Source organism: Cygnus atratus, chromosome 1, assembly GCF_013377495.2.
Source record: "Cygnus atratus isolate AKBS03 ecotype Queensland, Australia chromosome 1, CAtr_DNAZoo_HiC_assembly, whole genome shotgun sequence".
NCBI lineage: Eukaryota > Metazoa > Chordata > Aves > Anseriformes > Anatidae > Cygnus > Cygnus atratus.
Genome location: NC_066362.1, coordinates 50374275 through 50388201, shown reverse-complemented (window position 1 = coordinate 50388201; position 13927 = coordinate 50374275). Strand labels below are relative to the sequence as shown.

At 37.5% G+C, this 13927-nt stretch overlaps 2 protein-coding genes across 3 annotated transcripts in view; one reads left to right on the top strand and one right to left on the bottom strand.

Moving 5' to 3' along the window:
• Positions 1-514: 514 nt before the first annotated feature.
• C1H12orf29 (chromosome 1 C12orf29 homolog) lies at positions 515-8162 on the top strand. 2 transcript variants are annotated; one of them, XM_035551835.2, is made up of 7 exons: positions 515-682; positions 2401-2518; positions 3063-3158; positions 3550-3666; positions 4016-4210; positions 6496-6665; positions 7235-8162. In XM_035551835.2, the coding sequence occupies exons 1-7, from the start codon at positions 593-595 to the stop codon at positions 7421-7423; spliced, it is 975 nt and encodes a 324-aa protein (XP_035407728.1). In that variant the 5' UTR covers positions 515-592; the 3' UTR covers positions 7424-8162. The 2 variants fall into 2 exon arrangements, with proteins under 2 accessions (XP_035407728.1, XP_035407729.1); XM_035551836.1 differs by having other exon boundaries at positions 548-646.
• A 150-nt stretch (positions 8163-8312) lies between these two features.
• The window catches only part of CEP290 (centrosomal protein 290), a 56808-nt gene continuing 51193 nt past the window's right edge, over positions 8313-13927 (bottom strand). Inside the window, 5 exon segments of the mRNA XM_050708296.1 lie at positions 8313-8921; positions 9200-9306; positions 10158-10261; positions 10397-10470; positions 12213-12354. Of these exon segments, the coding sequence (XP_050564253.1) occupies positions 8733-8921; positions 9200-9306; positions 10158-10261; positions 10397-10470; positions 12213-12354 (616 nt within the window). The 3' untranslated portion in view covers positions 8313-8732.

Here is a 13927-nt window from a genome sequence, read left to right as displayed (position 1 = left end):
TATTCCGACTACATGGGATCAAACTTACAACACTGAGTGGCATCTCTGATTTCAAGATGAACACTGTAGAGCACTGCTAGATCAAAAGGTGGCACTTTAGAAGTAAAACATAAAAGGAAGAGCAGAAAGGAAAAGGAAGTCAACCTCAAAGGCGAACAATGCCAAAGCTTACAGAGCAGGAAGGATACAAAGTTGAAGAAAAACGAGGTAGATATAAGATGGAATTTAAGCAAGAGCACTAGCAACACCAGAACTACATGCAATTTGGTGTTCTTTCGGGAGAAAAACCAAAACAACAGCAACAAAAAAAACCCTCCGGGGGCGGTGAGGGCAGGCAGGAAGTGTCCGCAGCCACCCCCCGGCGCCGGGCCGGGCGGCAGCAGTAGCTCCACCAACTGCCGCCGCAGCGCGAGCGCCCGACCGGACCCCGCCTCAGCGCACCCCACAACTGACGGGGAGAGGCGACGGCACCCCGGACTACATTTCCCGTGGTGCAGCGCGCGGAGGGAGGGAGGGAGGGAGCGGGAGGGCTGCGCGGGCGCAGTTCGCGGCCGCCGATCGGTCTGGCAGTGGCCGTCGGCGCGGCGGGGCGATGCGGCGGCGGGGCGCGGTGCAGCGCAAGGTGCCGTGCCTGTTCGTCACCGAGGTGAAGGAGGAGCCCTCGGCCAAGCGGCAGCGGCAGGTGCCCGGGGCGGCGCGGGGGGGCGCGCAGCAGCACCAGCACACCGAGGGGGAGCCACCCGGCCCAGCTGGCAGGAGGCCTCTCGCCCTGCGGGACCGCCCCGAGGGTTGCCCGGCCCGCATGGGGGCCCCTCAGCTCCGCTCCTCCTGACGGGGCTGTCCGGGGTCTGCCCTGACTCCCTCTCTGCTTTTTCCAAGTGTAGGCAACATGGCAAGGAACCAGGCCGCTCCAGCGGGAGCGCTCGGGTGTGTGTAAAGCAGGCCGCAAGCAGGCCTGCAGCCCCTGCCTCTTGGGGAAAAACACGCATTTTTAATCATTATTATCACTGTTTTCTGTGATCGAAGGTGTATGAGGCTCTTAAGTTGCGTATTATTTACCACGGTGAAAGCAATGGAGACCAATGTCTCCACTGAGATGTAAAAGGCAGCTGTGGACAGATATAGGTGCCTTTCACCTGTAGAGCTCCAGCATTAGGTTTCCAGTTTTAGTAAGAGCACCTCCCGCTGCCTGTTGACTGCATGGTGAACAGGAATCCATCTGCATGACATCCTCTTAGTGATGGTTGGTTTTTGGGTGGAAGAAATAAAATAACGCCAGTGCATCAATAGCTGTTGTTAAACTGTCAGTACAAGTACCGTATTGATAGTGGTCATGTCAGGCTCCTTCCCTAAATGGGTGTTCATGCATATACAAAAAATAGATGGGATTAGATCTCGAACTGGTATGCTCTGTTTTCTTGTTCCAAGTGCAGGCAAGTATATTACGTGGGATTTGGCCACTAGGAAAGAAAGGCAGCAGTGGTGATAGGAAAACCAACTGATATTTTCGCACTATCCTAAAAACGTTGTCTTCATAAATACTTTGTTATGGTTACAGATACAATCACTGAATACATACTTATATAAAGTCATGCAATGTAAAGGAAGTATGTAGGAGCTTCTCATTTTATGAATTCTACGTATTGTGTTTTTCAAGTCAAGGACTTCTTTGTGTTTTGATAGCAGGAGATGGTGACCAGTTTACAATTCAGAGCTGACGAGGGAGCGAGGAGGGATGGATGGTTATACAGGAAGATATTTTAATCCAAACATAAACATTAACATGTTTTCACAGAAACCGTTACAGAAGTTCTACTAAGGAAAACCTTGGAAACTTGGACTAGTTGTGCTTGGATATTTGTTTCAGATCCCTGGATCACTTATTTCTGTATTCTTTTTGAGACAAAAATGTTTAGTTAACGCTTACATTGAGTATTTTACAATAGAATGCTTTGCTACCTTGCGTTCCAGTGGTCTCTGTGTTGTATTGATCATGGTGCCATTGCTGTTCAGTTCCAAACAAAAAGGTAGGGCCAGGTAGTCATGATGAGCTTTTATTGCCATAGGAATACAGGAAGGTATATTTCAAAATTTTGTAATGTTGGACTGAAACCCATCTGAATTATATGCACCATTTAAAGTGGAAGGCAGAACAGTCTCTAAATCAAAAATGGAAAAGAGGGACAGAGACTGCAAATAGGTTGCCTTTGTTCTTTTGCCTTATGGTATTCTCCAAACTTGTCTTGAAGAAACACTGGTGTACTTTGATAGTATTAGAAATCAGCAATAAATGTATAATACTGGATTTGTTGAGCCCAGCCATGTGAAGCAAGAATCCATATGAAAACAAGGCCATAACGTAGCAGTGATTAGAATTTAAAGTACCTGTCTTCTTTTCAGCCATTTAAAGTTTTGGCAACTGAAACTCTAAATGAAAAGGCGTTAGAGGCAGATATATACAATGCAATTCCTACTGAAAAGGTGGATGGAACCTGCTGTTATGTAACTACTTATAAAGGTAATAAGGAAGATCCATATGTATATTTTTCATGTTGACTAGCAGTTTGTTTTACTTGACCACAAAGTAATAAATATGGTAGATGTCTATAAAGTTGTTAGAGATTTTACTCTCCAATGTACATGAAGTATAGTTTAAGTTAATGTGCCAGTCCAGGAACTATTCCAATTTTAAAACTTCTTATTAGTAAATCTTCTTGCACACTAGAATTTATGTAGAGGATGTTTAATTTCCTTGAGAAGGATTAAAAGGAGTATGGAGGTTGGGGGGAAATGAGAAGATTGTGCTTCATTGCATCACTAGGATTCTTACCTTTACCTGAAATTGTAAGAAAACTTTCTATTAAACTAGGCAAGGTTCTACAAGTAGATTTTTAGATTTATATACAATAGTTAATTTATTAATTTAAATATTCTTTTGGATGTGAAATTTCTGTAGTGACAAGTGAGAATTCATATTTTACCTTTTATGCAGTTGATTTTAGTACTCTGCGGGGTATGGTTACTGAAGTAAACTGCTGGTTTTATACCTCCGGCATCTCTAGGGCGACCATATCTATGGGCAAGGCTGGACAGAAGACCCAACAAACAAGCTGAAAAAAGGTTTAAACAATTCTTATATTCATTGGAAGATTGCAAAGGTTAGTGACAATTTTTTCCTGCTTTGTTAATGTAAGTTATCCACTGGAAGAACACCTCTAGTCTAACACAGGAAATGTCAGTGATCCTACTTTTTTTTTTTTTTTCATGTCACTCAACTTTATTTCTCTTGCTCTAGTTTAAATATAATGTTGGCTATTTCTTGGTTATTAGCTATTTCTTAATTGTAGTTAGTTTGAAATTTTAAACTACTTGAAGGCTTTAAACCCTCCTAACTCTAGACTGTATGAGTATGACAAGTGTTGGTGTTTGTACAAAGTAATGCAGACTACTGTCTTTAAAACAAGGTTTTATACTTGCGTTGATAGAAGATCAAAATGTAGAATTGGCTAACAGTTTATGCAAAACTAAATGCCACATTTATATGTCTAGAATTTATTTGGAACTTTGAAGAAGATTTCAAGCCTGTTCCTGATGCCTGGATTCCAGCAAAGGAAGTAGAGTTCTCTAATGGCAATCCTTTGCCTGATGAAAATGGACATATGCCAGGTAAATATGGCAAAATGTGGGAAAAAATCATTTTTGATGTGAATTAGAATTAGTTCCAGAGTTATAAATAGTAGCTGACATTTGGAAAACAATTGGAATGTTGTTCATTCATTATCCAGAAAGGCTTTGTTCTGATGTAATGAAAATAATTAGTTTGTCTTCAGCTGAAGCTCTGTACAGCAAAATTGACAAGTTCGTGTTCCTCTGACATTTCTTTGAGATGTGACAGCTTTTCTAGTAATTCTGTTTGTAGCTAAGGTAGGTGTTTTTTTTTTTTCAATGCATCTACAGTTCTAATATGTATTTGATAAATTTAGATACTTTGGTAAAACACAGTGTTTTCTCATAGGTTGGGTGCCTGTGGAGAAAAATAGTAAGCAGTATTGCTGGCACTCATCTGTTGTAAATTATGAGGCTGAAATAGCACTGGTATTGAAACACCATGCTGACCCTGGGCTTCTGGAAATCAGTCCAGTGCCACTGTCAGAACTTCTAGAACAAACATTGGAGCTTATTGGGACGAATATTAATGCAAATCCATACGGTAAGTTTGTATGTTCAATTCTTAAATACTTTTTTATTGAGTGATATTTTAGGTGGAAAATAGTAATTTTCTTTGTAAAATGTTTTTTCCTGTAATGATAATAATAAAATGTGTTCTAAACTAGAAATGTAACATCTTAGTTCAACGATGGCAAGTGCAGGGTCCTGCACCTAGGGAGGAATAACCCCAAGCCCAGTACAGGCTGCGGGCTGACCTGCTGGAGAGCAGCTCTGCGGAGAGGGACCTGGGAGTCCTGGTGGACAGCAGGCTGACCATGAGCCAGCGATGTGCCCTTGGGGCCAAGAAGGCCAACAGTATCCTGGGCTGCATTCAGAAGAGTGTTGCCAGCAGGTCAAGGGAGGTGATCCTCCCCCTCTACTCAGCCCTGGTGAGGCCACACCTGGAGTATTGTGTCCAGTTCTGGGCTCCCCAGTACAAGAGGGGCATAGAACTACTGGAGCGAGTTCAGAGGAGGGCTACGAAGATGATTAGAGGGCTGGAGCACCTGCTGTACGAGGACAGGCTGAAAGAACTGGGCCTGTTTAGCCTGGAAAAGGGAAGACTGAGGGGAGACCTCATCAGTGTGTATAAATACCTGAGGGGAGGGTGTCGAGAGGATGGAGCTAGTCTCTTTTCAGTTGTGCCCAGTGACAGCACAAGAGGTAATGTGCACAAACTGAAGCACAGGAAATTCCATCTGAATATGAGGGGGCACTTCTTTACTGTGAGGGCAACGGAGCACTGGAACAGGCTACCCAGAGAGGCTGTGGAGTCTCCTTCTCTGGAGATTTTCAAAACCTGCCTGGATGACATCCTGTGCAATGTGCTCTAGGTGATCCTGCTTGGCAGGGGGTTTAGACTAGACGATCTTCAGAGGTCCCTTCCAACCCCGCCCATTCTGTGATTCTGTGATCTTCTAGAAAGGAAAGAAAGGGCTAGCTCAATGAACACTCGCAGGTTGGCACCAAAAACTAATCAGCTCAGAAAGCTGAGTTGTCCTGAGTCTGCTTGTCTATTGAAGCTCTTTCTGCCTTCATGTTCTTCAGGATTTAACATCAGAATGCTTTGCTATTGCCTTTCAAAAAAGAGCAGCAGTTTTGTTCAAGTAAAGAAGCATGAATTAATAAGCTTCTGCATTAAGATAACTGTGATTTAAAACAAAACAAAAACTGGGTATACCTTGGCTTTGCATATACCTATGTAGAGGAAACCGTTTACACCAAACCTAAAATTGAGGTTTCAGCTATATTGATGCTGAGCTGTGTCTGACACCTGACAGGGAAAAATGGCTATTCTGTTGAAGAACTCTGCTTTCTCAGCAGTTGAGAAGTAGATTTTATCTAATGCTTATTGCAGTTTCCAGACCAATTAATGAGTAACTTTTTTTTTTTTTTCCTCTCAGGAATAAATACTCTGATTGGAAAAAATGTTTTAAATGTTAGTCTTCAAAATATTTTAAGATTGTTTGATGGTGCCTTTTCTTGTCTTTTTTTACTTGCTTTCTTGATACTATTTAGTCCATTAAAATAGAACACTATTCAACCATAATTTTTAGTGCCTATAATTAGCCAGTTGTAATCTTCTAAAATTATGAAATATTATGAGTATCTCTTTAAAGAAGTGTAATTTCAGCTAAATTTTGGCTGTGACCTCTCCCCTTAAAAGTCTGTAAACAAAAAACACAATTATGTATGAGCACAAGTACATCTTAATTTCTTAGCTTGGTTGCTATAGTAATTTGTAAGGATGGATAGGAAAAATAGTAGTACATAGTCTAAGCGCTTTGTTAGAATTTAGATTTTTTTTTTTTTTTTACAGTTCCTTTAACAGCTCTTTTCTTAGTTGTTCAATATAAATCTTCAGTCAGTGAAGAGGCAGTGCATTTTTTAACAGCCTGGCCTAAGTATCAATCCCCATGTGTAAGAAAATAGGCCAGACTTTCAGAAAGATGCTTGTTTGCGATATGGATTGTGATTCAAAGCATGAAGAATTTCATCAGTGATTTTTATGGTTACTGAGGAGGTGAGCATGAGGACTGAACAGAAGATAGTATAACCTGTATATCATGTTGATTTATTTTATATAAATGTTACATGAGGAAGAGATGGCTACATTTGATACTTATATATATTTAACTGGTCTTCTAAAGGCAGGACATTTTTGTAGTATCTAACAGAAATCTGCCTTTATAGGGTGCTTTTAAGATAGCTGTAATAACAAAAGTGGGGAAAAGGTTAAATTTAAACACATAACTAGCAGGATGATTTTTGTTCCTTTTACCATAGGATTGGGAAGCAGAAAGCGACCTGTACATCTTCTTGTACCACATGGAGCATTTGAAATAAAGAATCCACCTACTTTGAATCAAAATGACATACTGTCTTGGTTTGAAGGCTGCAGTGAGGGTAAAGTTGAAGGAATTGTGTGGCACTGCCGTGATGGGTGTTTAATCAAGGTAAATATATCGATAGACATGTGGAAATCACTGTAATAATTTGTACTATCTGAGGTATTGTGATTTACTGTTCACTCTTTGCCTTTTCCAAATTCTTTAATAGTAAACATTCTCCTAGCAAATTAGGTTACAGTAGAATTAGTCAAGCCACTGAACAAGTAATCACTACAAATGACAGCTTATTAAACTTTTTCATTACCTATGCTATGATAATAGTAATTGAGAACATAAAATAATGGTTTTCCTATCTGTATAGGAATCGCTCAGTATTTTAAAGTTTATTTTAAAAATTCATTTCGTGTAATGTCATGTAGAACAAGGATTGTTCATAAGAATGTGTTCTCTGTTTAATTAGCAAGTTATTTTTTATTTCTGAAGCTGTGGTGCTGGTTTGCCTTTTGTGATTTACTTAGTCGTGTTATTCAAATAACAGGTAACTGATGAATGTTTGTAAGAAAAGATCTACTGCAGGGAATCCTAGAATTAAGACCTCCCTCTCTGTTTCAAGATGGGCATCGCTGGGCTACCATATCCAAATCTCTAAATGGATTTATTTTTTCTTATTTTAGCTCCATCGCCATCATCTTGGTTTATGCTGGCCACTTGCAGAGACATACCTGAATTCTCAGCCTGTTGTCGTTTCTTTTAATAGAAATGATTATGACTGTGACTTTGGACCAAAGAGTTTGTTTCACCATTTTTCAAACCTAGATGGTCAAAGATTCAACAGACTCAAAGATATCAAGTTTGATGGTTGAAGTTTTTTTTTTTTATTCTAAGTTAATTGCTGTATGTCCTGCATTCCTCTTGTTTCTGTCTATCACAGAACTCCTTACAAAAAGGAATCTTGCTGATTAGGCAGTGGGCACAATACTCTGCAGTTTGAAGTTCTTCCTAAATGACTAATTGTATGTAATAGGAAATGTGACATTCAGAACAGAGATCTAGCTTTCAGCATGCTTTTTAATCACTTCTGAAAAAATCCTTAATTTGTGTACCCATTCTTGGAACTGTTATGGTCAAATAGTGTGTTGTCCAACACTGGCTGATCCGAGTAGTTTAGTTAATGAATGCCAACAACTGTAAAAGTTCCATAGACTGCCCTTTTCTAAATATAATTACTGTAACATGTAGAATTCAGATTGTTTTTTCTTACCAGCGCAAGACAGATTTCTGGTGGGACTAGAATTAGGCCTGAAATGTGATAATTTTTTAAAGGTTCGAGTTCTTCTTGTGGAAGGCATTCACTGTATTATTTAACTGATAAGCTTCAGCATTATGCTAGTGCCTGAAAACCTAATTAAGTTGTTTCATAATTTGGGACAAAGATCAAAGTAAGTAATAGGAATTATACTTATTCTATTTTAAAGATCCGTAGTAACTAGAAAAAGATGTGACTTGGTTTAGTAATAGGCATTTTGAGACTGCATCTAAATTTATCAAGGATATATTAAGTATTTGAAAAAAGATGGCATAAATAAAAGTGAGAATGCGTGATGTTTTGAGTGGGCTTTGTTTATTTGCACTATAAAGTACGCATCTGTATAAAGTATATAAAATGTAAAATTTCACATAGCTGCACATTTATTTATATAGAAGAATACTGTTTATTTTCAGTTGTTCATTCTTGAATTTTGTAAAATTTCAGTAAATGTAAATAATGATATTATAAGAGACAACCATAGTCAAGACGTATTACAGCACAAGACAGCAAGAATAAATTATATAGTACTATTGATCTGGAATTCAGCATACACAGTATGCATGCAGATTTTCTGAACTTCTAAGTGGAGTTGAAAGCTTGGACTTCTCCTGAAAAATACATATAACCCCAATTACTGTTCTGAATTAATATTGCTATGTGTCTGGGGGAGGTAAAGCTGTTTTTCATTTTGACTGGTGTGTGCCACAATCCACCGCCTAATCCAATTCTGCATGCTGTGGTATGCCAAGCCATTGTAACTTTAATAATTTGTATCATTCCAGAAAGAAAATAGACAAATCAGTATTATGTAACTGCCCCAGAATTTGTTTTCTATATCAATATTGAGGATACTAAACATTAGCCTAATCAATGGAAACATTGGCTGGACTATCCACTTGAATACCAAACTCTTCAGAAAGCTGCTTTAATCTTTCTTCTAAAATAATATTTTTTTTTACTTCTTCATTATAGTTATATTTCAGATCCTCAATTTCTTCAAAAAAGGAAGGGTTGAAGTTTTCCAGTTCTTTTCTCAGCTTTTTTGTTTCTTCCTATTAAAAAGAACAAACGAGTACCATCAATATACAGAACTTAGGAAATACATGTCAACAGCTTTTTTGCCTTTTTCTTCAGAGTTCTTGCTTGACTACAGAGACACAAAAATCTACCCAGAAACAGCAAATTAATGAACAACACAATCTGCTTTATAAATGTAATGCTTAGAAATTGAGGTGTTGTTTTAGTGTTAGTTTGGATATCAAATAGCTCTTTCTAGCCAACCATAATTTTGCAAAGGATGCTCTTGCCAAGGATAATCTTTGCAACTCACCTTTAATTGCTGTTTTTCTAATTCTGAGGCTTTTAACTGTGCCTGGAGGTCAGCTACATCCGTCATTCCCTTGTCTTTTTTATCCTTCTCTACAATTTCGTTAGGTCCTGCAAAAAATGTCAACTTGGTAGGAAATTTAAGGTAATGATAATCAATCACATGAACAATTTTGTTACAGTAGGTTTGCTTCTCTTGAAAGTTGAAACAGTAGAAGTGTGTAAACGCAACTGTGATCAACAACCACCAAAATTTCAAGTCATGTGGGCTTTTCTTTAGTTCTTGCACAAATTAGGTGGTAGTATATAATTCTTGTGACTAAATGCTGTACTCCCATGGCCAGTCTAGTGGCACACTTCTGAGAAATACAATATGTACAGTTTATCTGAATTAAATGCAGGAGTTTCGGAAAGTACGTAGTTTATGGATCTTAAACTGTATTCATGATTATAAGAGTGTTTTTTTTTTTTTTTCCCCAGTCTTACGGCAGTGCACTGCTCTGTAGTGCTCTGCATGGCCTCCTTTGTTTTCTCTATGGGACTGAGGCCTGCTAACTCTTAAATCATTCACAGAGCTGGTATCTGGAAATAGACACTTCCCTGGCAGCTTGAAGCCCTAGGTTTCAATGAATGACAAACCCTAGAAACAGTCTTCTGAAGTTTATGAAATAAATGGTAGCATGAAATACCCACTTTCTTGGGATGGGAAATCTTGCAAAGATTCCAGCCTCTTATTAGGCTGGATCTTTCATTGTAGAAAATTTTTACTAATACTTCCTGTAAAAAGGCTGTGTAAGTACTCAAAGATCAAAGACCTTAATCTGCTCCAGTTTATGGTACTTCAGCATTAATATAATCCAAATAATTCTGTGGATTTATTACCATCTTGCACACATTAAGTAAAAATAGTTTTAGGCCCAAAATACATGAAGATCTTTATTATAGGTACTGAAAGAGATTACCAGCTGCAGGACCTTCACTTGTATACGGATGTATGTGGTGCTTATAGTTTTCCACCTGGTGAGCTAGTTCTGCTTTTTCTTTCTCTAATTGATTATTAGTTGATCTGGAATATAAAATAATTTTAGATTTTTTAAAAATCATCATAATGTTTCAGAATATCTAATAATATAAATAAAAATAGCAATGTCTGTTCCTTGATCATTCTTATTTCATGTGTATTGGCCGAGGAATACAGTACCTTAAAAGCTGAAGCTCCCTGATGAGGCCTTGTTCTGTCCTTGCGTCTTCAGAAAAGCGTTTGAGAAGCTCAACCTTAAGACAAGGTAAAAAAAAAAAAAAAGTCTTAATATTGAAAACAGTATCCACAGATACTGCAGTTCACAGGGAATCATGGAATTACTTCTCTTTGGCATAACCTAATAAAATAAATGAAAATACTACTAACAGTGAATTTTATATATATTATAAATAGATTATTATATAAAATATAATTTAACAATGGTCTATTATATAAACATATTATTATATACATGTCTATTATAAATACTTTTTCCCCTTAGTACTAGTTGAGTACAAAGGGGGAAAAAAAAGTGTTTACCTACTACCATTTTCTGCAAAGCCTTCTAGTTATTTACAGTACTTTTAAAGCTAGTACAGGTTAGTGCTGTATATTTCATGAAAGGTAAAGAAAGAAGTAGTATTCACAAGCCAGATTTACAAAAAAAAAAAGTTAGACACATGGATTGAGATATTAGGATAATTTATAGATATGCTTACGAAAGTGATACACATAAAGGTGCATAGAAATACTACCAACATGCTTATTGGAGTGTATTAAGTGTCTAAGTTCCTTTTTAAGTGTGATATGAAAAGCCTGTGATTTTTAAATTAAAAAGCAAATGTATATGATGCTGACTAGAAATGACCTGCAGTCATAAATTAGAAATAGGTTTCTAAACAGAGAGGGAGTTAGCCTGTGGAAGTGCCTTTCAGTAGAAGTTGCAGGAGGAAAAAGTTAAAATCTTTCAAATGTGAAACTGTATGTTTGTTTTTTGTTTTTGTTTTTTAATACAATGACAATTTATGAACTCCCATAAGGCTACCGTTAGCAACAGACTTTATTCTAGTACCTAAAATTCTTTGACAGTCAGTCTCCATTTCTTTGAAACGGAGTTAACCTTGACCACATGCCATCATCTACATTTGAGACACAAAACAAACCTTGAAATGCGATGCCCGAGAGTCATACCACATAATAAAATAATTTAGTCTTTTTTTTTTTTTTTGCTGTTGCTATATGCTTTATGTTAATAATTCTGACTTTAAACTGAAAAGTGAAACCAAGCAAAGCTTTACAAAATAATTGTTTTACAGAACTCCATTCTAAGTTCTGCTTATTGAACAAGTTCAACTGCTTAGATAATATATATGACTTTTATATTGAAAATCCCTTGTATTCAATACTTTACTCTGAGAATGGCCAGTGCAAGATAGAAGCTAATCTAGGTGGATAGTGCTAGGACTAAATCTCTGGCATACTTGAAGTTCAAAATCTTAGATATCTTTTCAAAGATACCTTAGTTTAAAATTCAAGAATTCTTCCATATGCGAAATATATTTGCTAAGGACTGTGTGTAAGATGCCATGTTGGAAAGAGATATGAAAATCCTTTTTAGGGACTCAGTCCCCCCAAAATGACCTGGAAGAATGAGGAATGTTCCTGTGGCATATTCAATGTGATGACCAAGCTAGAATGATTTTAAGACAACATGAACCGTCTATACTTACAGGCTTCAAATGATCAATGCAACTAAAATAAAACTACAGAGAAATATTATTTCCCCAGTATGTGCAAGTCATGAATATATACTGGTAATATGTAGAAAACCTTATTAATCCTGAAGTATCTAAATGTACAATTATGGCAATTCGGACTGAAAAAAAAAAACAAACCTTGTGGGTTAGAGAATAAATAATATACTCTGCCAATATAGACATTAGAATGAAATTAATATTAATCTATTCTCAGAGTCATCTGGCTAGATTTTACTCACTTGTTCTTTCAGATCTTTTAAGTTTTTATCAGCATTATGTTCACGTTCCGTTGCCTCCTGAAGCAGCTGTTTAAGGTTAGTAATGCTTTGGTTTTTTTTAGCAATATCCATTTCCAGTTCCTTCAACTTTGTTTCATGCATCCTGGTAAAAAATAATAATAATATTAAGAGAAAGATAAGAGCAAAAGCTAATGCATTTACAGAAATAGAGATGAAAATATTCTCACACAGATGAAATGCCGTAAAATGCATTCTAAAATATGTTTGGAGCAGAGGCCTCAAAATAATTACTGATCCTGTTTATAAGCAAGCTGAATGAAGCATAACAAGAAATGCTTTTCTGTGATTTTTGAATAAAAAGGCCCTTCCAAATGTTCCACTGTTGCTGACCTTACTTTGTTTCTTTACCAATAAGGGCCTGGAATCTTTCTATTGTACTGCACATATATCCCAGCCTACCTCCTACTAAAAACATGCATATCTTTTATTGCACTCAGCTGATGCAGTGGTGTGCATGGGTCACGTCTCACTTCAGTGTCATACTTTTATAGTATTATAATTTAAAAATTTATGGAAAATTAATGTACTGAGAAAAAGTTTCAGACAGATACAGGAAATGAAGACTCCAACAGAAAAAAAGCTCTACGGTAAATGATGTTTTGCCCTGGAGTAACTGTAGTCTGAGAAGGATTCAGTTTTCTCTGAGACATACAAGGCTACAAAAATGGTTTTGTAGAATCACTGAAATGTCAATTGGTAAGCACCTCTGGAGGTTACCTAATCCAGCTTCCCCTCTGAAGTGGCTTTTCAGGTAGTGATAGTCTCCAATACCTTGCTATCTGCTAAACAGTAGAATCCCAAGGATCACCTGGATGAAACTTTTGGATGATGCCCTGTCAAGGACTTTTTATTACCATGTACGTGCTTTGGAAAATGTGTGTGAGGTGGACTACATGATGAAATGCACCAGTGAGATTCTCTAGGTTAGCTTTTCTAGGTTGATGTTACTCATTTACTTTAAAATCATGTTAATGTCAAACCATGTTAAAGCAAATAAAAATTTTTACTCACACCACTTGAAATAGTCAAGCACAATTAATTAGTCACTATACACACACACCTACCTATATCAACTAAAAAAAATGAGGTACAAATGTTTTTCAAAGAGGTGAACTAAAAGAAAAACTATATTCAAACTATTGGGTTGATAATTGTAAGAATTAAAGTTGTGTTTTTGCAGTGGAAAATTCCACTAACCTTGCATATTCAAAAGTGATTGCGCAGGCATAACACTGGGGGGTATGTTAAGCAGATAAGGGGACAATGGAAGGTACCACTGTCCCAAAATAAGGAGGATGGCTAAGAAAAACAAGCAGTTGCAGAATCAGCAAAATCAAAAAATGGGGTCCTCCAGTCACAAGAAAAAAAAAGGGAGGGGGAGGAAGAGGAGAAATTAACAAGGTAAACTTGGTCAAATAAAAATGAACATATAGTATAGTAACAAGCGTCAAGCAGGTTGTGAACTTGTAGTACGGAGCCAAAGAGGAAAAATCAAGCATTGGGTAACAGGGCATAGAAGGTTATGATACACTTCCGCTGCACGCTCCTGCTTGCAGGACGCCCGCCCTTGCAATTGTGAATAAAAATGTTAGTTCATTGAGATCCTTGCCTGAGCCTGTTATTGGCTGCAGATTGTTTCTCACATAATGCTAATG

Coding starts and splice junctions, on each gene's coding strand:
- C1H12orf29 (XM_035551835.2), top strand. CDS start 593: ATGCGGCGGCGGGGCGCGGTGCAGCGCAAGGTGCCGTGCCTGTTCGTC. Junction 683..2,400: donor CGGCCAAGCGGCAGCGGCAG/GTGCCCGGGGCG, acceptor TCTTCTTTTCAG/CCATTTAAAGTTTTGGCAAC. Junction 3,159..3,549: donor TTCATTGGAAGATTGCAAAG/GTTAGTGACAAT, acceptor TTATATGTCTAG/AATTTATTTGGAACTTTGAA.